This window comes from Cylas formicarius, unplaced genomic scaffold (assembly GCF_029955315.1).
Source record: "Cylas formicarius isolate icCylForm1 unplaced genomic scaffold, icCylForm1.1 PGA_scaffold_8__14_contigs__length_24414737, whole genome shotgun sequence".
Lineage (NCBI taxonomy): Eukaryota > Metazoa > Arthropoda > Insecta > Coleoptera > Brentidae > Cylas > Cylas formicarius.
In genome coordinates, this window is record NW_026844361.1 from 21165733 (window position 1) to 21188804 (window position 23072).

At 37.2% G+C, this 23072-nt stretch overlaps 2 protein-coding genes across 3 annotated transcripts in view; one reads left to right on the top strand and one right to left on the bottom strand.

Moving 5' to 3' along the window:
- Positions 1-104: 104 nt before the first annotated feature.
- Positions 105-23072, bottom strand: part of LOC132706739 (transcription factor SUM-1) — a 35093-nt gene continuing 12125 nt past the window's right edge. For both annotated transcript variants that reach the window (XM_060678239.1, XM_060678237.1), the window contains one exon: positions 105-261. In XM_060678239.1, coding sequence (XP_060534222.1) covers positions 217-261 — 45 coding nt within the window. In that variant the 3' untranslated portion in view covers positions 105-216. The remainder of the gene's footprint in view (positions 262-23072) is intronic.
- LOC132706730 (putative uncharacterized protein DDB_G0271606) lies at positions 8629-10976 on the top strand. The gene is made up of 3 exons (XM_060678220.1): positions 8629-10449; positions 10503-10834; positions 10896-10976. Exons 1-2 carry the CDS (start codon positions 8663-8665, stop codon positions 10828-10830), a joined length of 2115 nt encoding a protein of 704 aa, XP_060534203.1. The 5' UTR covers positions 8629-8662; the 3' UTR covers positions 10831-10834; positions 10896-10976.

A 23072-nucleotide genomic window follows, 5' to 3' on the forward strand; every position in this document is an offset into this window, starting at 1 on the left:
TGCCGAATACCTTATAATGGAGAACCAACTTTTTTAGTTGCTTTTCATGATTCAAAAATTCCTCTAAGGACGGGCGCTAAGTAAAAACCACGAATCAATTCAATCGTTTTAATTAATAATAAATAGATTATGAACTTAACAACTTGACAAAAAAAGGTAGGAATCAGGATTTGTTAATCGTACGTTTTTTCGAGTTGATGCTTTGGACGATCAAGTTCAGACAGTCCAAACTAGAAGCCGAGGACTTCGTAGCGTCGTATTCTGAAAATAAATCGAAACGATATCGATTAAAAATCGACCAGAAAACGCTCTCAAGTTGAGACGTCGCGTAGGCAGTTAATTTTCCGCACATAATCGTTTCCCAGCACTTAATGCCGTTAATAAACGGTTTTATAACGCAATTTAATGTTTATTTTACGTTGTTTGTGACGTGCTGTCGAACAGAAATATCTTCGGAGGCGCGCTGTTTCGTTTTAACGATCTGCTATGCTAAGGAAAAACGAAACGCGTAAATTTTGTTGCGAGATGCGCGAGATTTGAATCAGATATAAGTGTGTCAATTTATTATTTAAGCGGCATGACATGCAGAACAAATCGCCAAAATTAAATGAATCGAGGCTGTTATTTCAACTTGAAAGTTTCGTTCGGGTAGGGTTGGTTTTGTTTTGTGGTAAACGTTATCCACGCTACGGCGAGAGTTTGGCGCGATTTACGGCTGATGCAATAATACATCAGACGTTTTCTGAACGATAAGAACCAAGAAAAACATCTCGTTAGAACCGGGTACGCTTGCATCATTTTGCCCATTAAATGTTAGCAAAAATGCAATGCAAATGGGCACGACAATGGAACATGGGGCTAATATATTTTTATGATAATGGAAAACTGAATATGTCATGCTTCCCTTGAAAACTGTTGTTAGAAAACAAAAAAATCTTTTGTGGTTTTTAGAGAGGTTTAAATTTAACTGTATTAAAAATATTACCAAAACTTGAGTATTGTTGTTGCTCAAGTTTCAGTAGGTTTTTTAAGTTTCCCCATTGGCTGTTTAAAAAAAATGCCTCCCAAATAAGCACTCGACCAAACTTCAAAGTCATGGTAAACATGAAAATTTGTGGCAGTAATGGCGATTTCCAGCTCGATTTTTTCAGATATCGCGCGCATTCTGCGTGATACACGAAAACTCTAAATATGTATGTTTCACCAATTTGCTGCTAAAATTTATGGGTTCAACGAAAATCTTATTGCTCGTTCCGGTGTTCATCTGACAGCTATCTCATCAGGAAAAAGTAAATAAATAGAACTAGTTTTGTTAGTTATTGTATTGAACTTGAAAAAAAAATTAAATGATATGGTTGGTTCTGTATGTTAGCTACAGTTCGCAAAACCTTAATTCATGGTGAAGGTATTATTAAGAAGGTTTGGTATACCTAAAAATGTGATTTTGATGAACTGTCTTAAAAAATTTGAGATTTGTTAGACTTGATGATAATGGTTAATGGTTAAATGACAATAAATAGAGTTTTAGTATTTTTAATGAGTTTATAGACACCCGATTATTCTTTTTTTTCCGCTTTGTATGCTTTTTCTTACTTCATAAGTCATTTTAAAAAAAATGAATACTATTTCTGTTAATCGCCACAATAACGGCCGCGTTTTTATGCTTTTATTAGGGTTAAATCGTGTTTGATAATTTTTCAAAAGTCAGAAAACTGTGAAAGCATTATTTAATCAAAATTAATCAATGGTATTCTAGAAACAATATTTACAAAAATGTTTTTATAAAAATTGATATGTTAATAAAAAAATTATAAATTTGTCTAACGAACAAATGTATTTTTTTATTTTTTGGGATAATTATTAGTTAACCTCAATTTTCCACTGCAAATAGCAATTTCGTTGTGTTATGGCGCAATTAGGTGTTTTCAATTACTTTAAATTGTTTAAGTACGTACCTATGGCGAATAGAATGTAAAGAAACTAACCAAAACTACTCGACATCTCTATTATAAGTCTGTAACTGGTAATATAGTATGTAAATAAGGTCAAGTTTCTTGATACCCTCCATAAGTTTTATATATATACTGACTACATCATACAAAGTGATCAACTTCGAGAGAGATGAGCCCAGGAAAACCAATTACTATTTTGGAAAAATTCTCGGACCAGGAATCGTGGAAGATCCAGGGCTATAACTTCCGTTTGCGGATTTTTTCAATTGTGTACAGGGTGTGTCAATTATGGGTAAAAAATAATTTGGTTTAAACTGTCTCGAATATTGCGTCGGGAGAGAGAGTTTCAGGTTTCGTCTCTCATACAGGGTGCGCGAGATACTTGGAATAATATAATTTGAAATCGTTATTACTTGCACAATTTTTTATATTTATCAAAGTTTGTCGTGACTTTGAAATTCGGCGATAAGGAAAAGACGGTCTATATAGGGTGTGTACACAATATAATTACATCGATTTTGCGAAAGTCCCATAGTGGTCCGCCGGAGCACGATAGAAAAACAATGCGTCCCTCTAGGACAAGGAAAAGCGACGCGATTTCTTTTAGATGCTGATTCGCGCTTCTTGCGATGAACTTGTCCCGCTCAGTGACGATTTTTCGAAAACAATCTTGTTTGTACTATTACCAAAAACTTCAAGCCATCGGACACAAACATTGATATCATCATTTCATTGGTTATAAATTCCTAAATTAAAGATATTTCGTCAAATTCATTTACAATAAAATAGGGTTGAATTTCAAAGTAATGTGGAATAGCGGCGTTGCCAATGTTTATAAATTTTCTGGGAGATAAAATATAACTATATTAAATTAATCCAGGATGAGTAGATTTTCCAGGACGTTGTCGGAAAAACCAGAACTCAGCTTGCGTAATAACAAATTATGTTTGCAAAAGACTCAAATAATTTTAGCTTTAGCTGTCGTTGCGCAGCGGAAAACTTCAGTTTGGTTAGACCCATATAGTTACTAGAGATATAGAGGCCCTGTCTAATTCTGAGACGGTCATTCAACAGGCCCACGTGCGAGATTTAATATATCATTTTTAACCAATATTCTGCCAGAATTCAACAACCAATATGGCCACTGACAGATCGTCAAAGTGCAGTTAGTGAATGACATTTAGCGTAGTGGAGTTACTTATTATCTAACAGCTATATGATAATAAACGAATGACGTCATGAAATTAACCAAATCAATCCATCTTGGATAGAGTTGCAAAGTTCGAATTCTAAAATTAAACCTGTTAAATAAGTCGAACGACATTAAATGATTCATTTGATCATCACACATGTTTTACTTTGTTTTTTGAAAAATGCGGAATTGAATCCGACTTGATATTGCCTATGCAGTCAGTGTGGTAACAGGAAAAATTGAAAGAGCCACCACGAATCTGGATGTTGCACAGGTGAAAGGAATTTTTCGTTATTTAAAAGTAACTTTTGTGTTTGATTTTATTTATTTATTTTATTTATCTGGGATGCAAGACCAGCTACTATAATGATTCAGATCATGATGGTCACTATGTATGTACGGCTTAGGTGCGATGTCTTGCCTTAGTCAATGCCAAACATCAGTGGCAATCTGATCTAAAGAAGCAGAAGTAGTAGCCAGAAATTAGCAATTGCATCTTCGGACTAAACATACCAATGCGCATTAGACATTTCTTTGTCAGGGAGAGTTTCTGCTGAAAGATTATCTTAATCGATGAGGGAAAACGTTGAAGAAAGTCGTTAACATATTTAAAATAAGTCTAATTGAAGTTTCATTATTCAAAAAAAAAAACTATTTTTCACTATCCTGTCATATATTTTTTTCTTTAAAAACAAACACGAACTCACGAAAACACGAAGAAGGAGAAAGAAAAAGATAAGACTTATCGGTACGGATAAACCGACTCCAATCGAAGTTGCCGAAGTATGCGATGATAGTTTGATGAAGGTAACACACATATTGTAAATAGGGATTTAAAAATGGATATTGGACCTGGGTAACTGCGGTAAGAAAGTCGATTCCAGCCGCGGCACACAAAAACGTAATTGTTCCAGAAGAACTAACTCATAGAGAAATGAAACAGATTGCAAGTCTCTGGGCAAGCTCAGAGGCAGTACAGCGAACCTTCTCAGCAGAAGATCATGATCAACTCCCCTCTCAGGATAGGAAGCATCCTCGCTGAAGATTAGATAATTTAGTAATCTTCTCTGCACTCTCAATGGACTGAGTGGGGCAGTTGGTTACCATACCAGTGAGCCATAGTAAGCTGAGCTACAATTTCTTATTACGAATCCTAAAATTTGCATTGCACTGGAAACCATTTTAGTAATGTGAGGTACAAAAGAGAACGTTTGGTCAAATAAAATCCCCAGATCCTTCACAGTTGCAAGTCTAGTCAGGATAGTGCCATATATAGGAGTGTTACACACATTATACATTACACTTGCTGATGTTAAGATTCAATTTATTTTTAGTACACCACTGACTGATAATATTGATGTAGTCCGTGCTTTCAATGCATTCATTGAGTTTTAGGTCATCCACATAGACAAGCTTGTCGCATTTGACCAAAGATATGATATCGCCTATAGATATATTGAACAAAAGTGGTCCAAGATTAGAACCTTGAGGCAAACCAGAAGTTGGAACAAAAGGAACTGAACTAAAGCCCTCAATCTCTACGAACTGTCGACGGTTCGCCAGATAGGACCTCAACACTGTATTCGGAGAATCGGAGAAACCAAATTTTTGAGATGCTTTTTCAATCAGTTAGTCATGATCTATCTGGTCAATCGCTTTGTGGAAGTCAGTGTATATAACGTCCACTTGACCTTGCTTGTTCAGGGAGTCACAGACATAAGACAGGGAGCATAGCTTGGTGATGCATGACCTTTTCGCATAAAAACCATTTTTTTGAGTAGATAGTTTATTTCTAATTTTAGGAAAAATAAATTTGTTTAATATAATCTCGAATATTTTGGAAAAATTGCCCAAGATCGAAGTAGGTCGGTAGTTGTCAACTACCGACAATTTGACAATTTTCCAACCCGTTTCAAGTATCACGTTAAAAATGTGACATAAAGAAGCAGACAATGCTTGGGTCTCTCATAGTAAAACTTGGTATGCCATCAGGACGGGAGGTAATTTTGCTCTTGCGTGCTTTGTTTGCTGATAAGACATCCTGGATGGTAAAAATAATAACATAAATTAAGTGGAAACGGTTCTTGCTTTTTATTTTCACCTTACATTTGGGTTTGTTCATTAAGATATGAATTTGTTAGACTGGTAGGTAGAAGTATAGTATAATAAATTATTATTATTAAATTATAGATAAAGCGAGATAGAGCATGCTGAAGAAATTTAATTTAAACATTTTTTTTTCTAAAATTATTTCCAATTATATCAAGTATCAAGTTTTTCAAGATTATGTCTGAAGATGGTAAAGTGTGGAGAAAGCAGTTGCAGTATGGAAGAAATTAGTATTTTAGTCCTACCGCGAACACAGAAATTTGTAGGATCCAAAAGATGCCAACCTTAAAAACAGAATGAATAAAACGGATTCATGCAAAGGAATTCGCTAGATTCTTAACACCAATTGCCTTGAAATTGAGAGAAAAAAAAAAGAATCGAAAACAAAATCAAAACTTGAACAAAAAATTGACCCGTTGATTGAAATAAGAGCTTTTTGGGGTTGTTTCAGTTTCCTTGGTACAAGTACAAGCGTATAATTATTATTATCTACGCAATTATTATCATCTATTAATTGTTTTATTGTTACAATGGCATCACTTCTTAAAATACATAAATGTTTCGTTTTCTTTGGACAAAAAGTACATTTCCCCGCTTTTCCTCATCTTCAAATTAGCATAGAACTCTTATTTAATATGTCCTTAAAAAGACATATTTTCTTATTTATGCGATAATTTGCGATCTTAATGGGTATCTATTTTTCAAGAAGTGCTGTCTGTGGTAAAATTTACTATTGTAGGGTTTTTGAACATGCAAACTTAAAAAATGCTAATCGCGATGTTGCCAGATTTACAGCTTTTACCTGACACGTCATCATTTTTGACATTATTGTTGCATGAATTGCGCATGTCCAATTTAGTAAGGTCTCGTAATTTTTTGTTTTAATTATTAAGCTTCGCAACACCGCTTTTGACGCGTAAAAGTCCCGAAACATATTGGCAGTTTTGGAGATAATTAAGGGTTTCTGTACTTGAGCGTACATGACAGTCTAAAACCTGTGTTTGCCCTGTGTCATTTTGTGACACAGAAAGTTATTTGGTATCTAATCAGATTTTTTTATATAATAGACCAGGAATTATGAGATATATTTTTGTACTAGATTTCCATAGACGCAACGGTACAAATTTCAATAGTCTATAAAAAGACTTGTCATAAAAAGTTCTGCTTGTTTAATGCCTTAAATAATAAGATTATACTTGCGAAATTCTTAATACTCAAAGTACTGAAATATCAATATCTCATTTTCGTTTTTACCCCTTTTCTCTAAAATATTTACGATTATCTTTTTGTAATATTGTTTTTGTAATTACATATACATTATCATGGATTCAAGGTTAAAATTAGAACTGTTTTATGATTTCTTCAATAATACATATTGTTCATTTTTAGATATTTTTTTAAGATAAATAATATTGGCCAGCATTTTGATCAAATTCGCCTATGTGTGTCGGTTGGGTGAAAAACTGGATTAATAATTTTCTTCAACAACTTTCATGGCAGAAGGAGATACATGATACATTGTTAATATTTCATCAAATATTATCGACATTTTTAGCAAATCACAACTAACAATGATATTTATTAAGAATAAAATGCTCCCCCAACTTGCGCGATTTATTTACTGTCTTATTACGTCGGAATTTATTACTGGAAATTCTTAAACTCTCTCGAACAGCGAATATTCACATCCAGTATTATTACATTCGATTCGATCAATTTACTCCAGCAGCTATTTATTAGAATCAAACGACTCACAAATTGCAACATTACCTTTCATTATATCAGTCAGATTAAGATAATTTGTTATATATTTTCAATACTGCTGCTTTGTATGCTAAGGAAGATATTATTTCTCTTATTACTTCTTTATATTAATTAAATTTCCGTTATTATTTGTTCCGCAATTCGTATTAGTACTATTGGTTAGTACTAGTATTTAGTTTAAAAAACAGTATATTATGCAACAAGTGTGGTAAACGGTATTTGACTCACGAGTTTATTTGTGACTTAAAAAGTTTACCAAACGTGTTGCATACTATACTTTTTCTACGACCGTTAGTTTTTGGGTACATTTTCGCAAAATAACACGAATACATTTACCGACATGACCGTCAGAATTGACAAACTTTAAAATTCAAAGCGTTGTAAATATCTCCGAAAACATCCGATTGTGGTAAAAAAAAACGAAGTGACGCTTCCCGCATGCTAGATCGGTGTGTAATTAGGTATTTTACAGACGGGAGTAGAAAAAGTATTCAAGTATGCAACTCGTGCGGTAAACTTTTTAAGTCACAATCGCTCCTCTGCGCTTCGCTCGTGTCAAATAAACTCGTGAGTCAAATGCCGCTTACCGCACTTGTTGCATAATATACTATTTTCGAACAGATGTCCATACTTTAAAAATAGGAAATAGATTTGTTCTACTCCCTTCTGTAAAATACCTAATTACACACCGATCCGTGCGGGAACCTTCACTTTACCGCGTCCGTTTCAGTTCCCACGAATCCGGGCCACTTCAGACATTTCCGGGATTGTACCGCTCCGCCGCACCCCGCTCGTGTCCAATAAACAAATACATTTTTTAATTTACTGAACTTGTCAATATTTAAAAACAGTCGATTTCCTAAGCAGTTGTCATAAAACCTATCAAAATAATGTCGATCCGATCTGAGAATTTGTATACACCTATAATGTGTTAATTAAGTTTTTCCACTCCCGTCTGTAAAATACCAAATTACTCATCGATCTAGCGTGCGGGAAGCGTCACTTTACCACGTCAGTTTCGTTTCCCGGGATTTTACAGCACGGATTTGAAAGCAATCGGATGTTTTCGGAGATATTTCCCAACCTTTGAATTTTGACGTTTTGACAAATAAACTCGTGACTCAAATGCCGTTTACCGCACTTGTTGCATAATATACTAATTTGCGGAATTTTAGAAAAATACCACTTCATTTGCTATATTGCTATATAAAGAAAAGTTCAAAGCAATCACTTTTTGTAGAGCTTCATATAAAAACGTGCCAGGTTCATAGATTCGAAGAAAATTCCCCCGATCAGGCAAACAACGTAGCGATTTTGGGGGCTCAAAAGGAAACGCTCCCTCTATAGGCAAAGAAATCTTCATATACGTGCCAAATGAAACGTCTCCGACGATAGGTAAACGGTCTTTAATTATCCCTGCGCTGGCGATAACACCGCGGCGACCAACGACCCATGCGGTCACCGCGATAACTTATTAATAGTGCAGTCCCAATTAAAAAAATATATTTTCGCGCGTCGAGCAGATAAAAAATTAATCGGCATTACATGCAACAAAAATCGGCTGTTGCATATACTTCGTCGGTATATAAAAGGACCCCCCGAGCCTACCGACAATCACAATCGACCGACCACTTCGACATTCGAGATGAAGTCTGCGATCTTCCTAGCCCTGGTGGCCTTAGCTGCAGCAGTGCCCTTGTTCCACGGTCAAATCGACGTCAGGATCGGATCCGGACCCACCATAGTCGTCAGCAATCCTTCCGGAAGGGTTGTCATCACCCGTGCTTCACCTAACGGCGTTCGCGTTGTTGCCAAGTCCAATTCCGGATCGACCAGGGTCGTCCACGTCGATGGCCAGCAGAAGATCGTCAAAGACGTCCAAGTACAATGGGCAGCAGTTGAAGAAGTCGCGCCTTCAGACGAAGCTTCCGCCAACGCTCAATTCCAGACACTCGTCAACATCTTCAGGGAGTACCAGGGAGTGATAGACCAGGGTACGTTCGCTCAGTTGGTGAACGAAGTCAACCAGGCAGCTTTGAACGGTCAAGTCAACCAGGTGGTTGCGGAAGTGTTGAGGAACGCTCAAAACTCGCAGCGATCGATTGGAGGAGCTGTAGGACAACAGCAGCAACAGCTCGAAAGTGTACAACAGGTTCAGCAACAGACCCAACAGATCCTCGACGCTTTGGAACAGATCAACAACCTCGAACAAGGCGAAGGAGTCCAGAAATTGCAAAGCATCAATGAAAGAATCCAGCAACAGCAGGTCCAGCAGGCTCTCGAGAACGGACCCCAAAATAAGCTCGTGTTGAATGCCATCGAGCAAATCCAGCAAGCTCAGCAGTTGCAACAGCTAGCTCAACAGGCCGAACAGCAATTGCGTCTTCAACAGACCGTTGGAATCGCTCGCGGTATCAATACGGAAGGACAGATTCAAGAGGCGCGTCAGCTGCAACAACAGCAACGACAGACTCTCGCACAGCTGCAGCAGCAGTTGAACGGTGCCAACCCGGAATCTCAGAAACCGCAGGCTATTCAGAACGCTCAGCAGATTCAACGCGCTCAGCAACTACAACAGTTGGTACAGCAGAACGTTCAGCAATTGCAAGGCACCGCAGCAGCTGGGAATCCGAATGCGTGGCGACAAATCCAGCAAGCGCAACAACTGCAGCAACTCATCCAGCAAACCGTCGGACAACTTAATGCGGAACAGAACCCGTGGAGTCAGTCCCCGGCTCAGCAAACAGCTCAGAACGTTCAACGGCTAGAGATCGCCCAGCAATTGCAACAGTTGGCTCAGCAAACCATTCGACAAGCGCAAGAAGCACAACAGCAACAACCGAACCCGTTCGCGTTCCAAGGTGGTCCGCAGCAAGCCGAGCAAGCCCAGCAAATCGAACAAATCGAACAGTTGCAACAGCAAGTGGCCCAGACTATCGCGAGCCTGCAGCAACAATCGAACATCGGCGGTCCGTTCTTGGGAGCTCAGGCTCAGCAGCAGATCGGCCAAGCGAGTCAGCTCGAGCAGTTGGCGCAACAGGTGCAACAGCAATTGCAACAGAGCGTTAACCGCGGAGGACAGGTTCAAAACTTAGCTCTGCAGACGCGCACCGCTCAAGAACTCCAACAGCTAGCTAGGCAAACGGCTCAGCAGTCGGGTTCGAACCTCGCGGCTTCCCAGATCATCGCTCAAGAGATCCAGCTCGCGTTACAGCTCAGTCAGGTAGCCAATCAAGCTATCCAGCAATCCCAGCAGCAACAGAACCCTATCGCGCAACAGCAAGCTCAACAATTGGCTCAGATCGCTCAGCAGACCGTAGCTCAGTTACAGCAAGCACAAATTCGGCAGAACTTCGCGGCAGGCAACTTCGCTCTGGGACAACCTAACCCCAACACTCAACAGATTCTAAGCGGCATCCAGAACACCCTGCAGTGAGTAACATAGAGAATTCGTATCGTATCGGATTAACGGTTTCGTTTTACAGGCAAATCAGCCAGCAGCAGAGACAAAACCAACAGCTCGCTTTCCAACAAGAACTGATCAATCAGGAACTAAGACAGTTGGTGACCCAAGAGCAGTTGGGTCTGGCCGATCCCCAGCCGAACCAGCAAGCGCAGCAGGGACTCAGCATCCAACAGGGCCAACTCATAAAGCAACAACTGGCTAACCAATTGCAGATTCAGCAGTTGCAGCAGCAGCTTCAGAACCAGGAGCGGCAGCTGCAACAGACCTCGCAGGGTCAGCGTCAACTGTCAAACTGGTTTTGGAAGGGACAGCAAGGGCCGAGGGCTTTTGGATTTGGGCCGCAATGAAAAGGTATTCGGTTCTGGGTGATGAACGCGGAGGGTGATTGTTTTAAGGTGCGTCGTTGTTTCAGGTCATGGGAGAACTTCGATAACGGGACCGAGTACCTTAGAATGTAGATCGTTTGAAAAGAAATAAATGCCATAAAAATTTATATTTGGGCTTTATTTGTTGTTAATATCATAGTCATTTATAAATAAGGCTCTATGCGAATCGAACATAAACTATCTAGCGAATTTAACATAAGAAGTTACGCTACAATCGGCAATAAGAAAACTACGATCGGATTACCTCAATATTATTTAACATTATCTAAACTGCTATTTTTAATGCATAGATGCTCAAACAATTACCAAGAATAGCACTTATACACTTATACATTACACATAATATGCCGAAACGAGCGCCCTCTAAGGGGACATTTTCCGATTCTTTATGAATCAATACAATGAACCTGCATTGGTTAATAAATATGAAACAAAAAAACAAATATATCTTTCTTTTCAATATCGACATATGTTAAAACGAAAAGAGGATTTTAAGATCAGTAAAATGTTGCCCTTTTAGACATATTTTAGATTCAAGATTTGTTATTATTATATACCGTGCGACGCGAAATTTGCGACGCTGTTTACGTTCCACCCTCCGCCATTCCGGCTCCGTGACATATAGCGATGTGCCGACACCGAATTTGTGTTAAGCGTTTCTACTTCCGAAAGTGCTCGAGACTCCTTTGCGGGGCACTTCAAAGGGTCGCCCGGCGGAAAATGGGGCGCGGGCTCAAAATACCTACAAACTGGCAACAAAACGAATCGGACGGGAATAATATACGGTACGTCGGGTGGCGAGTGCCCCCGTGGGGATTAAAGTGCGCGTAAAACGCTGGGTTCGATTTTACGACATCCGGTAGGTAGGAGTGTCAACCGGTGCGCCTACTACCGCCGTGCCCCGGCCGACAAGCGGCGAAATTTTGCGGAACAGTTTTGGATTGATCCGTTAGTTTCGTCGAAATAATTTATTGACAGGCGCGGACAAATGTTTTTATAATAACCAAAGGTGTAAAAACTGTAATTCTGAATGTGTCCAGTTTAATAAATGCAGCGCAACATCATTTTTTCTGCCAGAAAAACATTTATTTTGAAAAAATTTTAAATTTACTGTGTGAGGACACTATTTTAAGTCTTGTCCTATTTGCTAAAATTTGGACCCTGAAAAGAGACCGACAACGTCCTAAGTAAAAGTTTCGAACATATTTTTATAATTTTATTTCTCTTTGACGCCATTTTTTTATGTTGGGAAGATGAGAATTTGAAACGTTGAAACTTAGTATGTGGACACAGCAAAACCTAATAGGTAACTTCGTTACTAGAAGAAATTTTTTTTGGTACGTAATGGTATATATATATATATATATATATATACCATGGTATATATATATATATATATATATATATATATATATATATATATATATATATATATATATATATATATATATATATATATATAAATTAGGTGTTTTAATAATAAGAGTGCGAAGAACATTTAAATTAAATTTGTAAAATTATCATTAAAACACAAATACTTAAGAATTTTTTGTTATTTCCAATTAAAATAAAAGAGTATTGTTTACTTATGATCATGTTTTAATGTGTTAATTAATACAAAAATATACAAGAGAGAAAAAAATATTTAAAGTAAAAAACTGGGACATTTATAAATAAAAATGTTATTTATTAGCTAAAGTTCAATACCCAGTATTTTCGAAACTGGTCGTGAAAATGATTAATTACGTCGTAATATTTTTCGCAAAGAATCCGTCATTAATTCATATTTTTAAGTCACCCTGCATAACCCAAAAAAAGGCTACAGCGAGATCTAGTCTCATTATTGAAAAAAATGCGATGTAAATGATACAATCCATTTTGCCATAGTTATTTTAGTTGTCAGGATCCTCTAAAGAATCATCCAAATTTGCCCGTCCTGTACATATACATGATGCAGTTTAAACGTCTTTTAGAAAGCTACTTGAAAAAATAACGACCAAAACTAAACGTCAACATAACTTACGCCCGTATCTGACAACAGGAAAATAATTTCTAGCGCCTTCTCTCCGCCGATAACATTTTATTCTGTGAAACTCATGTGGGTGACTAATAGGAATTATTTAAAAAAGAAACGATGTTTAGGGCCTTTTCTGAATCCGGCAAATTTACCCCACTAAGGTTAGTTTTAAATAACACTTGCTTATTTATATATTTTTGAAGGTCATTTGTCCATTTTTTATAGCGGTATATGTCTTAAAAATATTATTTTATTAATATACTATGACGTGAAAATGTCTGTTTTTGTTAGGCACGATTTTGAAATGAATTGACTTTTATGAATTTGGTATTCTGCTATTCGACCAGTCCCTCATGGACCAGATGTACCAATGTACCAATACCTACCGCGCCAAAAGAACTAGAAAACGTCATATCTTCAGAATCAGATGAATCTAATTCCGACCCAGACACCAGATTTCAGAGAAGTGTTTAACCATAGCGAATTAAATGATTTAATTAGAGATTTGCACCTTCCGAAGACTTCGTGACCAACATTTATTGGCACCTGACGGCACATCAAGCTTTTACTGGGATCGCGAAAAAGAGTTATGTCAATATTTTACATACGAAGGACAGCTTGCAACAATATTCATGACTTAGTTTGAAAATTAGGAAATGAGCCGTATATAAAGTAAGCGTAGTCCCCGTTACATTTAAAAGAAAGAAGTCCTACTCCTTTTGAAATAAACTACCAAGACCATCAGTGGATGCTGATGACCTTAAAGTGCTGTGCTTGCTCCTCGAACAATAGGGTTTTATACAAAATGTCCATGCTTTATTTGTGAGTAGGATAGTAGGATAGAATTGCCCTTTAGAACAAGCCTTACACCTGGTAGCAAAAATGTATTAAAAAGTAGCTTAGTTGACCCCAAAAGAGTTTTACTGCCTCCTCTTATCAAACTTGGCTTGATGGAATTTCCAGCCATATCTGTTTTATTGTAAGTGAAGAACAGGGAGAGAGGTTTCACCAGGACATTAAGGAAATGCAACGGCGATATCCAGGCACATAGAGCATAACGATGATAGCTGGATGTTCGGACAACGCAGTTTTCTGGCGAAAAGACGAAGATTTCACTCAAAAAAGTCTGAGCAATTTTTTTTTCACTTCTTTACCCTAGGATTTCACTTTTTTACGGAATAAAAAAGTAAATTATTTTATATATATACTTTTATATATATATATATATATATATATATATATATATATATATATATATATATATATTTTATTATATGTTACACCTCTTCTATGAAATCAATATACGTAGTCCCCCTTCTAGTCGCTAGGTGGCACCACAGCTTTAAAGCAGAGCCAAAAACTGTGGAATAACTTACCATGGACGGTATATTCGCCATCTATGGTCTTAACCTCATTCCTCTTTTTGTGCTTTGGTGGCACATGTTCATTTTTATTCGGCGTCGGTGTTTTCAGCTTTTTTCAGCGTTTTTGGAAGTTAAATGGTGCGAAGAAAGGAGGTTATGGGTTAAAGCATCTTACATTCGATCTTCTGATTTTGAAGGGGATAAGGAACCTACGAATTTGAATTTTGATGGTGAATGGTACCTTTCGGACAATGCTTTTGCTAAAATAACAAGCAAATTGGGATTCCCATAAATCGAACTGTTTGCTTCTCGCCTAAGTAAGAAATGCAGAAAGTTTATTTCCTAATTTCTAGATCCGGAGGCATCTAATGTGGACGCGTTTACTGTTTTTTGGAGCGACATTTTCTTCTATGTTTTCCCCCCGTTTTGCTTGTTGCCACGGGTTTTACGAAAAATCAAGGCTGATTGAACTACAGGGATCGCAGTAATCCCTTACGGGCACAGCCAGCATTGGTTTCCTATTTTTGATGGGAGGCCTTGCAGTTATTTATTGTTTTTAATTCCAGACAAATTACCTTCTCCTTTTGACAGGAGAAGTCACCCTTTGTGGAAATTCCTTACCCTGGCTGCAGGGATTTTGTTAGGCAAGCATTCCAGAAGATTTGCTGGATATTTTTCTATCATCTGTTCAGAGCGCTACCTTGAGGCATTTAATACCTGCATGCATCTAAACTTTGGTGGAGCTTCTACGAAAGGAGGGGAGTGGAGTGTTATTACTTCTCACCTAGGCTGTATTAGATTTCCTTACTATTCATTTTGGACAAGGCAAGTCCTATGGCTCATTGAGTTCTTTCAGAGCAGTACAGCCTTATTTTTGGATCAGAATTATTTAACAATGCAAATCTAACTAGGTTTTTTAAGGTGTTTGTAATCTAAGGCCAAGTAAACCAAGATATAACAGCACTTGGGGCCCTAGTTATGTCCATGATTTTGTAAAAGGATTACGTTCTAATGACTTGTCATTAAAGAAATTAACTGTCATTAAAACAATTAAATTAGTTTTCCTACTGAAGTTAACGATTGTACATAGAGTCCAAACGCTCTCTCTTATAGAATTGGTCAACATAAAATCATTTCCAGATGGATTAGAAATTAGAATAACGAATCAAATTAAGATTTCAGCTATAAATAAGACTCGACCCGTTTTTAATTTTGCATAAATATGAAGATGTAAATCTTTGTGTATTTTCAAATATATTATTGAGAGGACCAGTGCTTTAAGAGGCAGTGAATCTCGTTTACTCATTACATTTAAAAAGCCTTGTAGGGCAGCAACTATACCCAACAAAAGCAGATGAATAAAGATAACTTTAGAAGATAGTGGTGTCTACACTTCTATTTTTACTGCTCACAGAACTCGACATGCCTCGACATCGTCTGCGTTTTGTAAAGGTGTTTCAATTGATATGATTGGAAAAACGGCAGATTGGTGAGAATGCTCTAAATGTTTTGCCCTTTTTTTATAATAGACCTATTTGTACAGTAGGTGCAGGCTTTTTTGTTAATGCCACATTTGGGACATAGAATTTTTCAGAAGGTTTGTTTTCTCGGACAGCCATTTATTTGGTATTTGTACTCGAGGCTTTCATAAACTTCATAAGGTTTGGATTTCCTTATATAGCCGAATAAAATCGTTTTATAACAAATTTGCTGAGTTGCCTTTGAAATTCTACGTATATTGATTTCATAGAAGAGGTGTAACATATAATTCGATGATCAAACGAACTTACCTGGTAAGTGAAGTTCGATCGTAATTATATGTTACACCTCTTCGTAGAAATCACCCATTCCCGCCCAATTTACTGTTCTGAACAGTACTAAAATGCCCTTTGGCAAATTTATTATAAACCGGCTTTAAAATAGAATGAGGTTAAGACCATAGATGGCGAATATACCGTCCATGGTAAGTTATTCCACAGTTTTTTGGCTCTGCTTTAAAGCTGTGGTGCCACCTAGCGACTAGAAGGGGGACTGCGTATATTGATTTCTACGAAGAGGTGTAACATATAATTACGATCGAACTTCACTTACCAGGTAAGTTCGTTTGATCATCGAAATATTTGCGGAAAAAACCTTACGTGACACAAATACATACATAGAATTTTTGAAATCAGCCTACCAAAGATCATATAAAATCACCTTTCAAAATTAGAGCTTCTGGTTAAAAGTTTAATTTTGTAGACCTGTATAATCTAGTTACCACAGAAATTATCATTAACCACGAAAACAAGTTTGGTTCTATTACCACTAGTAGACTATAAAGAGCTGTGCTTAAAAGGCCCACCACACCAATGGCACATCGATTTTTAGTCGGGAGCGGATATATTTTAAAGCGAGATAAATGACGCCATCTTCTTAGTTGGTTCCAGCTTCTGAAAAATTTGTAAAGTTGTTACGTAGGTTTCCAAATTTCGGAAAAATACGGAAGGTTCACCGAAAAACGGACCTCGCTGGAGCCCACATGAGAAACTTTCGTCAAAAATGTTCCATCCTTTTTTTACCTTTTCTAAAACTGAGCCGGGACGTCGAGATTCGCCCTGTATATAGGACCAAGACGGGTATAAATTTAGTCCGACGCTCAAAATTGGCCGCGACACACGAGCAAATTTAATAGCGTGGAAATCCTAGCGAAAAACGCAGCGCCGCTTCTCTTAACCACAAAGAAGTTGTTTTTGGCACCAGGTACCGACACTTAACAAGCCCGCTACTATATTCCCCGGTTATACCCAGACGGTTTATTTATTAGACGATTTTTCCTTCTTTTCCGTGTACGCGCGGGACTCTTGAAATAAATGTCGCGTACAGCGCGCACGGACAAAAATAAACGATTATCAAAAACATCAGCGAAATCGCGAGTTGTTTTTGATATACCGAGTGATATAAATAACGTATGACCGGAATACGACGTGCAAGTCTGCCGGTTTGAACTAAACAAAAGAGGCCCTATGGGTAGGGATGCTAACGATTCGATAACTCCAAAGTATCGACAATTTTTCTAACCAAAACTAACCAAAATTTATTTCCTCTTTGGGACACAAACATGATAAAAACACAAAAGATTCTCTTAATACTAAACATCAATAAAAATGTATAATTAATAATATATATAACATAATCTAATCCCTTTCTAACGGTAGGGTGTAAGGGTGTAACTATTTATAAAATTTGCTACATTAGGTAGATATTAATGATTTAAAATTAGTTAAACATGTAAATAATAGTAGAAAATTAGATGCCTACGAAAGCTTACAAATTGTTAAGAGACGGAATAAGGCACTGAACAAGGACAGAGCTCCAATCCCACTTAGCCCATTATACGCGCTGATTGGTTGCGTGAACAGTGCGTAATCCCCCCTCCCACTTCCCGATGTGTATATATATAGAGAACATTTGTTCTATTAAGTTTAGTTTTAATCTTCTCCTGAAGATGCCAACTTGGTTGGCGAAACGCGCGTTGAGTACGTAAAATTGAGTTTCGGTTTGTGGTAAAACGCTTTATTGTGTGTCTTTTGATCCATGTTCTGCTATTCTAATTCGATCGTCCATATAATTAATGAATGCTAAAGGCCTCAGACTACCCCCTGTCTTACTCCTCCTTGTGTAATAAATCCCGTTGATTTCACGTTCTTACTTATTACGCAATTTCTTGTTTCGTTGTAATGGGTGTTTTTTTTTTTCGATGTATGGAACTTTAAGTTGGCATTACTGTTCAAGATGGCGACCGACTTAACAGCTGTAAAGTGATTTATTCTCAGTTTGGTTTGGCAATTCATCATGAACAGACTCACGCCTGAACAACGCTTGCAAATAGTGCAATTTTATTTCGAAAATAATGGTATCGCGCACTACGTCCATTTTATCGTCGACAAAATCGTCCATCAGAGCGGTTAATTCGATTAACCATGGAACGTTTTCGCACCACGTTTATTCTTATTGATAACTCGCATCCCCAGAGACGCCGTCCGGTGCGTACAGAGGAAGCTATTGCTGCTGTAGAGCGTAGCATTGAGGAAGACTCGAATGAGTCCATCCGTCATCAAGCACAGGAATTGGATCTGTGTCCATCCACTTTATGGAAGATTTTGCGGAAGGATCTTGGTTTACGTGCTTACAAAATCCAACTCGTGCAAGAATTGAAGCCAAACGATCATCAAGTGAGGCGTAGATTCGTCGAATGTTCCCAAAACGAGATTGCCGTTGTTCCCGATTTTCATAAGCGAATTTTGTTTAGCGATGAAGCGCACTTCTGGTTGAATGGCTACGTCAACAAACAAAACTGCCGCATTTGGAGCGAAGCTAATCCTCAAGGGTGTGTCGAAACACCGTTACATCCAGAAAAACTGACTGTTTGGTGCGCTTTATTGGCTGGTGGAATCAAAAACGATGATGGCCAGAACGTTACAGTCAATGGTGATCGGTATAGAGCTATGATGACTAACTCTTTCATTCCTGAATTGAATAACCATGATGTCCAGAAGATGTCGTTTCAACAAGACGGCGGAACATGTCACACAGCTCGTGCCACAATCGATTTATTGAAAGACACGTTTGGTGACCACCTAATTTCACGTTTTGGACCTGTGAATTGGCATCCAGGATCTTGTGAGTTAACACCGCTAGAATACTTTCTGTGGGGCTATGTAAAGTCATTGGTCTACGCGGATAATCCACACACGCTTGACCATTTGGAAGACAACATTTGCCGTGTTATTGCCGATATACGGCCAAAAATGTTGGAAAAAGTAATCGAAAATTGGACGTCCAGATTCATTCAGTCAAATTCATGTCAATCGAATAATCCATCGTTGTTTTATTGCAACTTAAAGTTCTATACATCGAAAAAACACACCCCCTATAAAAATTTGATAACTCTTAATAGCTTATTGTCAGCCTTTCCGGCTTCTAGGCTTTTTCAGACTTTTATCCGCTTTTTCCATATCTAAGAATGTTACGTATACTGTTTTAGATCTTGCCAATTCTCTCGAAAACATGTGATCCTGGGTGCTTCCGCCTTTCCGGAATCCACTTTGCGTTTCGGTTAGAGTTGGTTCTACTTTTGATCGTAGTCTCTTTGCAACTGTTTTCTCAAACAGTTTCAACTAATTCTTCTCTCGTTATAAGCGGTTCATTTTGTTCTGTCTGTTCGTTTGTTATACCTTCGTATTCTGTCTTTTTGTCGTTCGTTTTATTTTCTGAATTGAGCAGTTTTTCAAAACATGGATATCTTTATGTTTATAAAAGCCATTTGCGATAATTAAATTATGCAATCCAATATTCTATTTCCGTTGTTGTTTCTTCTGTCTTCTCCGTGTTTTCTAATTTCTATTTTGCTAACATAAAAAAATCTTATAAATACATTAAAAAATAAAAAGGAAACTAGAAAGATTATACCTACCTACCTACTGATCACGTTAAATCTAGTGATCGCCGATAATATACCAACAAATTGATCGATTCTAAGGTTTCAGGGAAAGTCAAAATCACTAATTTGGCAACACCGCGTTCACTGTCGACATTGGGAGTAGGAACCATCTAAGAAGATGCCACGAGGGCCACTGCTAATCATTTTGTCTCGCTTTCAATTATACCCTTTCTCGCACCAATCGCTCTTCACTAATTAATTTAACTTGAGACTTGTCATTAACGGTGTTTCAAAAAAAGTTTATAATTTGGTTAAACAATCATGTGTCAGGCAATACCGGATTCAGAAGATGCGGTTCTATAAAAGGGGCCCCAAAAAATATAAAATATTTCTGAAACGTTTCAAGATACCTCAATGAAATTGAGACCGCGACTACCCTTGACTGGATCGTAAAAGTTACTGCTGCCAAAAGTTAGGTTCACAATTACTTCGTTGTGAAAACTATTTAAAATAATTTATTAGTTCGGTCAGTATTATTTGCCAGACGATCAAATAGCTCAAGAAGGAGCCATTTTTTTCGGTGGTAAAATAATTGGCACCCCACCCCCTTCAACGCCGTTCCCGTACAAAATGTCAGCACACCCAAAGATTAACTAAATTTCATTTAGGTACTTTAAACCCTTTCAAAAATCATGAAAAATAAAATATTGTGGTCTTTTTCATCTTTCAATATTTTATTGACCCTAGAAATTAACGGATAGTTTTACGAAACACCCAGTAAATGCAATAATAATTTACCAATTATAACTTTCTGTAGATTTTTTAAATAATTGTCTAGACCAGATTCTAGTAAAATACCCGCTATTTTATTCTTCAGTATTGAAATATGAAACATTTATTTTGCCGAGCAACTGAAAAATTTACTGGAAATGCGCGTGTGTGAACCACCCCGTATAATTTTCGTGAATGTGGTTCATATCAAATAACTATGCGAGCAGAAAATTTAACAATGTAGTATTCGGACAAAAGGAGCTTAATAACATCGCTTTTATCAATCCGAAAATGTTTGCTTTATTTTATTTTTTTAGTTGAAGATGCTGCGTGACTAATTTCAGTTGCGCATTTTATTTGTCTAAAAAAAAGGTTATAGAATTCCATCGGCGACGCCCGTAAACTAGTCGCGTTAAATATAATATTCTAATCCCAGAAATCAGTAAGAAATGTCAATAGAACACTCTCGGGGAAGGGCGTGGCGCGAGACCCGGGAAACGCCTGATCCAGAGGTTTGGGAAAAAATCACGGACTACCTCTCAAAATATAACTCCTCGCGGTATCGTTTTGGTATGGGAAAGACGTAACGTTCGTATCTCTGCCAGATGCTTTAAAACGGATCCTCTTTATATACCGAGTGTCTCAGTAAGGGCAATGTTCCAATAAATTAAAAAAAAAATGAATCGGTCATGACTAGGTGCTGAAACTGCCACCAGAGGGCGTAATTGCTATCTTGAATTTTAAACCTCGCTTGCTAGAAAAAATTCTAATATTAACCATAGTTAGAGTGACTGAGATAAATTTAGACTTTTTTGTTTAATGTTGATTGATCTATATCTGCAAGGAAAGTACTGACAGGACTCCAAAATGCTTAAAGTTCTTTAATAAACTGGTATTTTAATAAAGTAGTCGACTATCAATCGTGATATAATCGCAAAAAAAAATTGACAAGAAAGTAAATGCAATGTATGATTTTAGATGTCCAAATAATGGCCCAGCAACCCTGTGTAAACCGTATCTCAATATATTTATCCTAAATTAAAATATGAATAAAAGAACGTACAACTAAAAAACAGTTGATATTTAACATCACAATAAAATGTTGTTATTTATTTTATTACTTTGATATTATCACTAATTACATCTTTTTGCAATACCTTCTTCATTCTTACCCGGTTTAAATATTACATGTAATAACTAATTCAGTCACTCGCTTTAAAACAGAATTCATGTTAACAATGGTTAATATGAGTGACGCTTCCCGCACACTAGATCGGTGGGTAATTAGGTATTTTACAGACGGGAGTAGAAGAAAACTTTTTTCTAGTCCCGTCTGTAAAATATCTAATTACCCACCGATCTAGCGTGCGGGAAGCGTCACTTTACCACGTCAGTTTCGTTTCCCACGAATCCGAGTCACTTCGGACATTTCCGGGATTTTAAAGCACTTTGAATTTTAACGTTTGTCAATTCTGACAGTCATGACTGCGAATGTATTCGTGTTGTTTTGCGAAAATGTACCCAAAAACTAACGGTTGTAGAAAAACTACAGCATGCAACACGTTCGGTATACTTTTTAACTCACTCGTTTATTGAAAACTCGCTCCGCTGCGCTCCGCTCGCGTCAAATAAACACGTGAGTCAAATGACGTTTACCGCACTTGTGGCATAATATTCTATAACCGGAAGACTCAGAAGCTCCAGTGTAATAACATTTATTGCGGGAATTTTTTCGATTATATACAGGGATTTCAAAAAGACCTAGAAAATTGTTCTTTTACAGAGTAAATTATTAGCCGCATATCCAAAAATCGTAAAAAAATATGGCTAATTGGTTCAAACGGTGTCATAGGCCGCATCAAGAGCTACAATTTTTGTATTTGCGGTTTTCGTCTACGCTGCTCGGAATATTTAAAAAAATCCATATTGAAATCACTCCATGGTTTCAGCAAAAAACTTATTTTCTCAAAAAGCATTTACTATTTTCAAAAAATACTTAAACCAGGACGCGTGGAAAATCCACCTCTACTTCGAACAATGAGTGTATCATATACAGAGTGTGTCGTTTATGAGCAAAAAATTTAAAATATCCTAAAAATTTCCGTTTTTGTGGGTAAATTATTGGCGATGAATGAAAAACCGTTAAAGATGGGATAATTTTACCGATGTTTGCTGTAACTTTGACGTTTGCCGAGATGTGAAGGACAATTAAATTACATCGATTTTGTGAAAGTTACATAATGGCCTTTCCTTTTCCCGCCCAGTGACGATTTTTCGAAAGCAATCTTGTTTCATAATGTACTAAGTATTTGAAAATGATGTTGAATCTGTGAGTAATTACCTATATTTTTATCAGTTCAGTCTGTCTTTCTTTATACCACATTTTTAATCAATTTTCATATAATTGCGCATAAACATTTTATTGCTGTTATCGACAATATTCGTAAGACTCGACGAAATCGACCTGGGAAAAAAAAACCTATATGGAGGTTTTATCAAGTGGGTGTCGAGTTACGTCGGGCGCGCTAAGGACCCAAGAGGAAAGATGCGGCAGTTGGCATTTAACACTCTCTGCAGACATTTCTTTTTCCGTTAGTCTAAAAACTCGATAGTTTTATATTTTGTATTT

Coding starts and splice junctions, on each gene's coding strand:
- LOC132706730 (XM_060678220.1), top strand. CDS start 8,663: ATGAAGTCTGCGATCTTCCTAGCCCTGGTGGCCTTAGCTGCAGCAGTG. Junction 10,450..10,502: donor GGCATCCAGAACACCCTGCA/GTGAGTAACATA, acceptor TTCGTTTTACAG/GCAAATCAGCCAGCAGCAGA.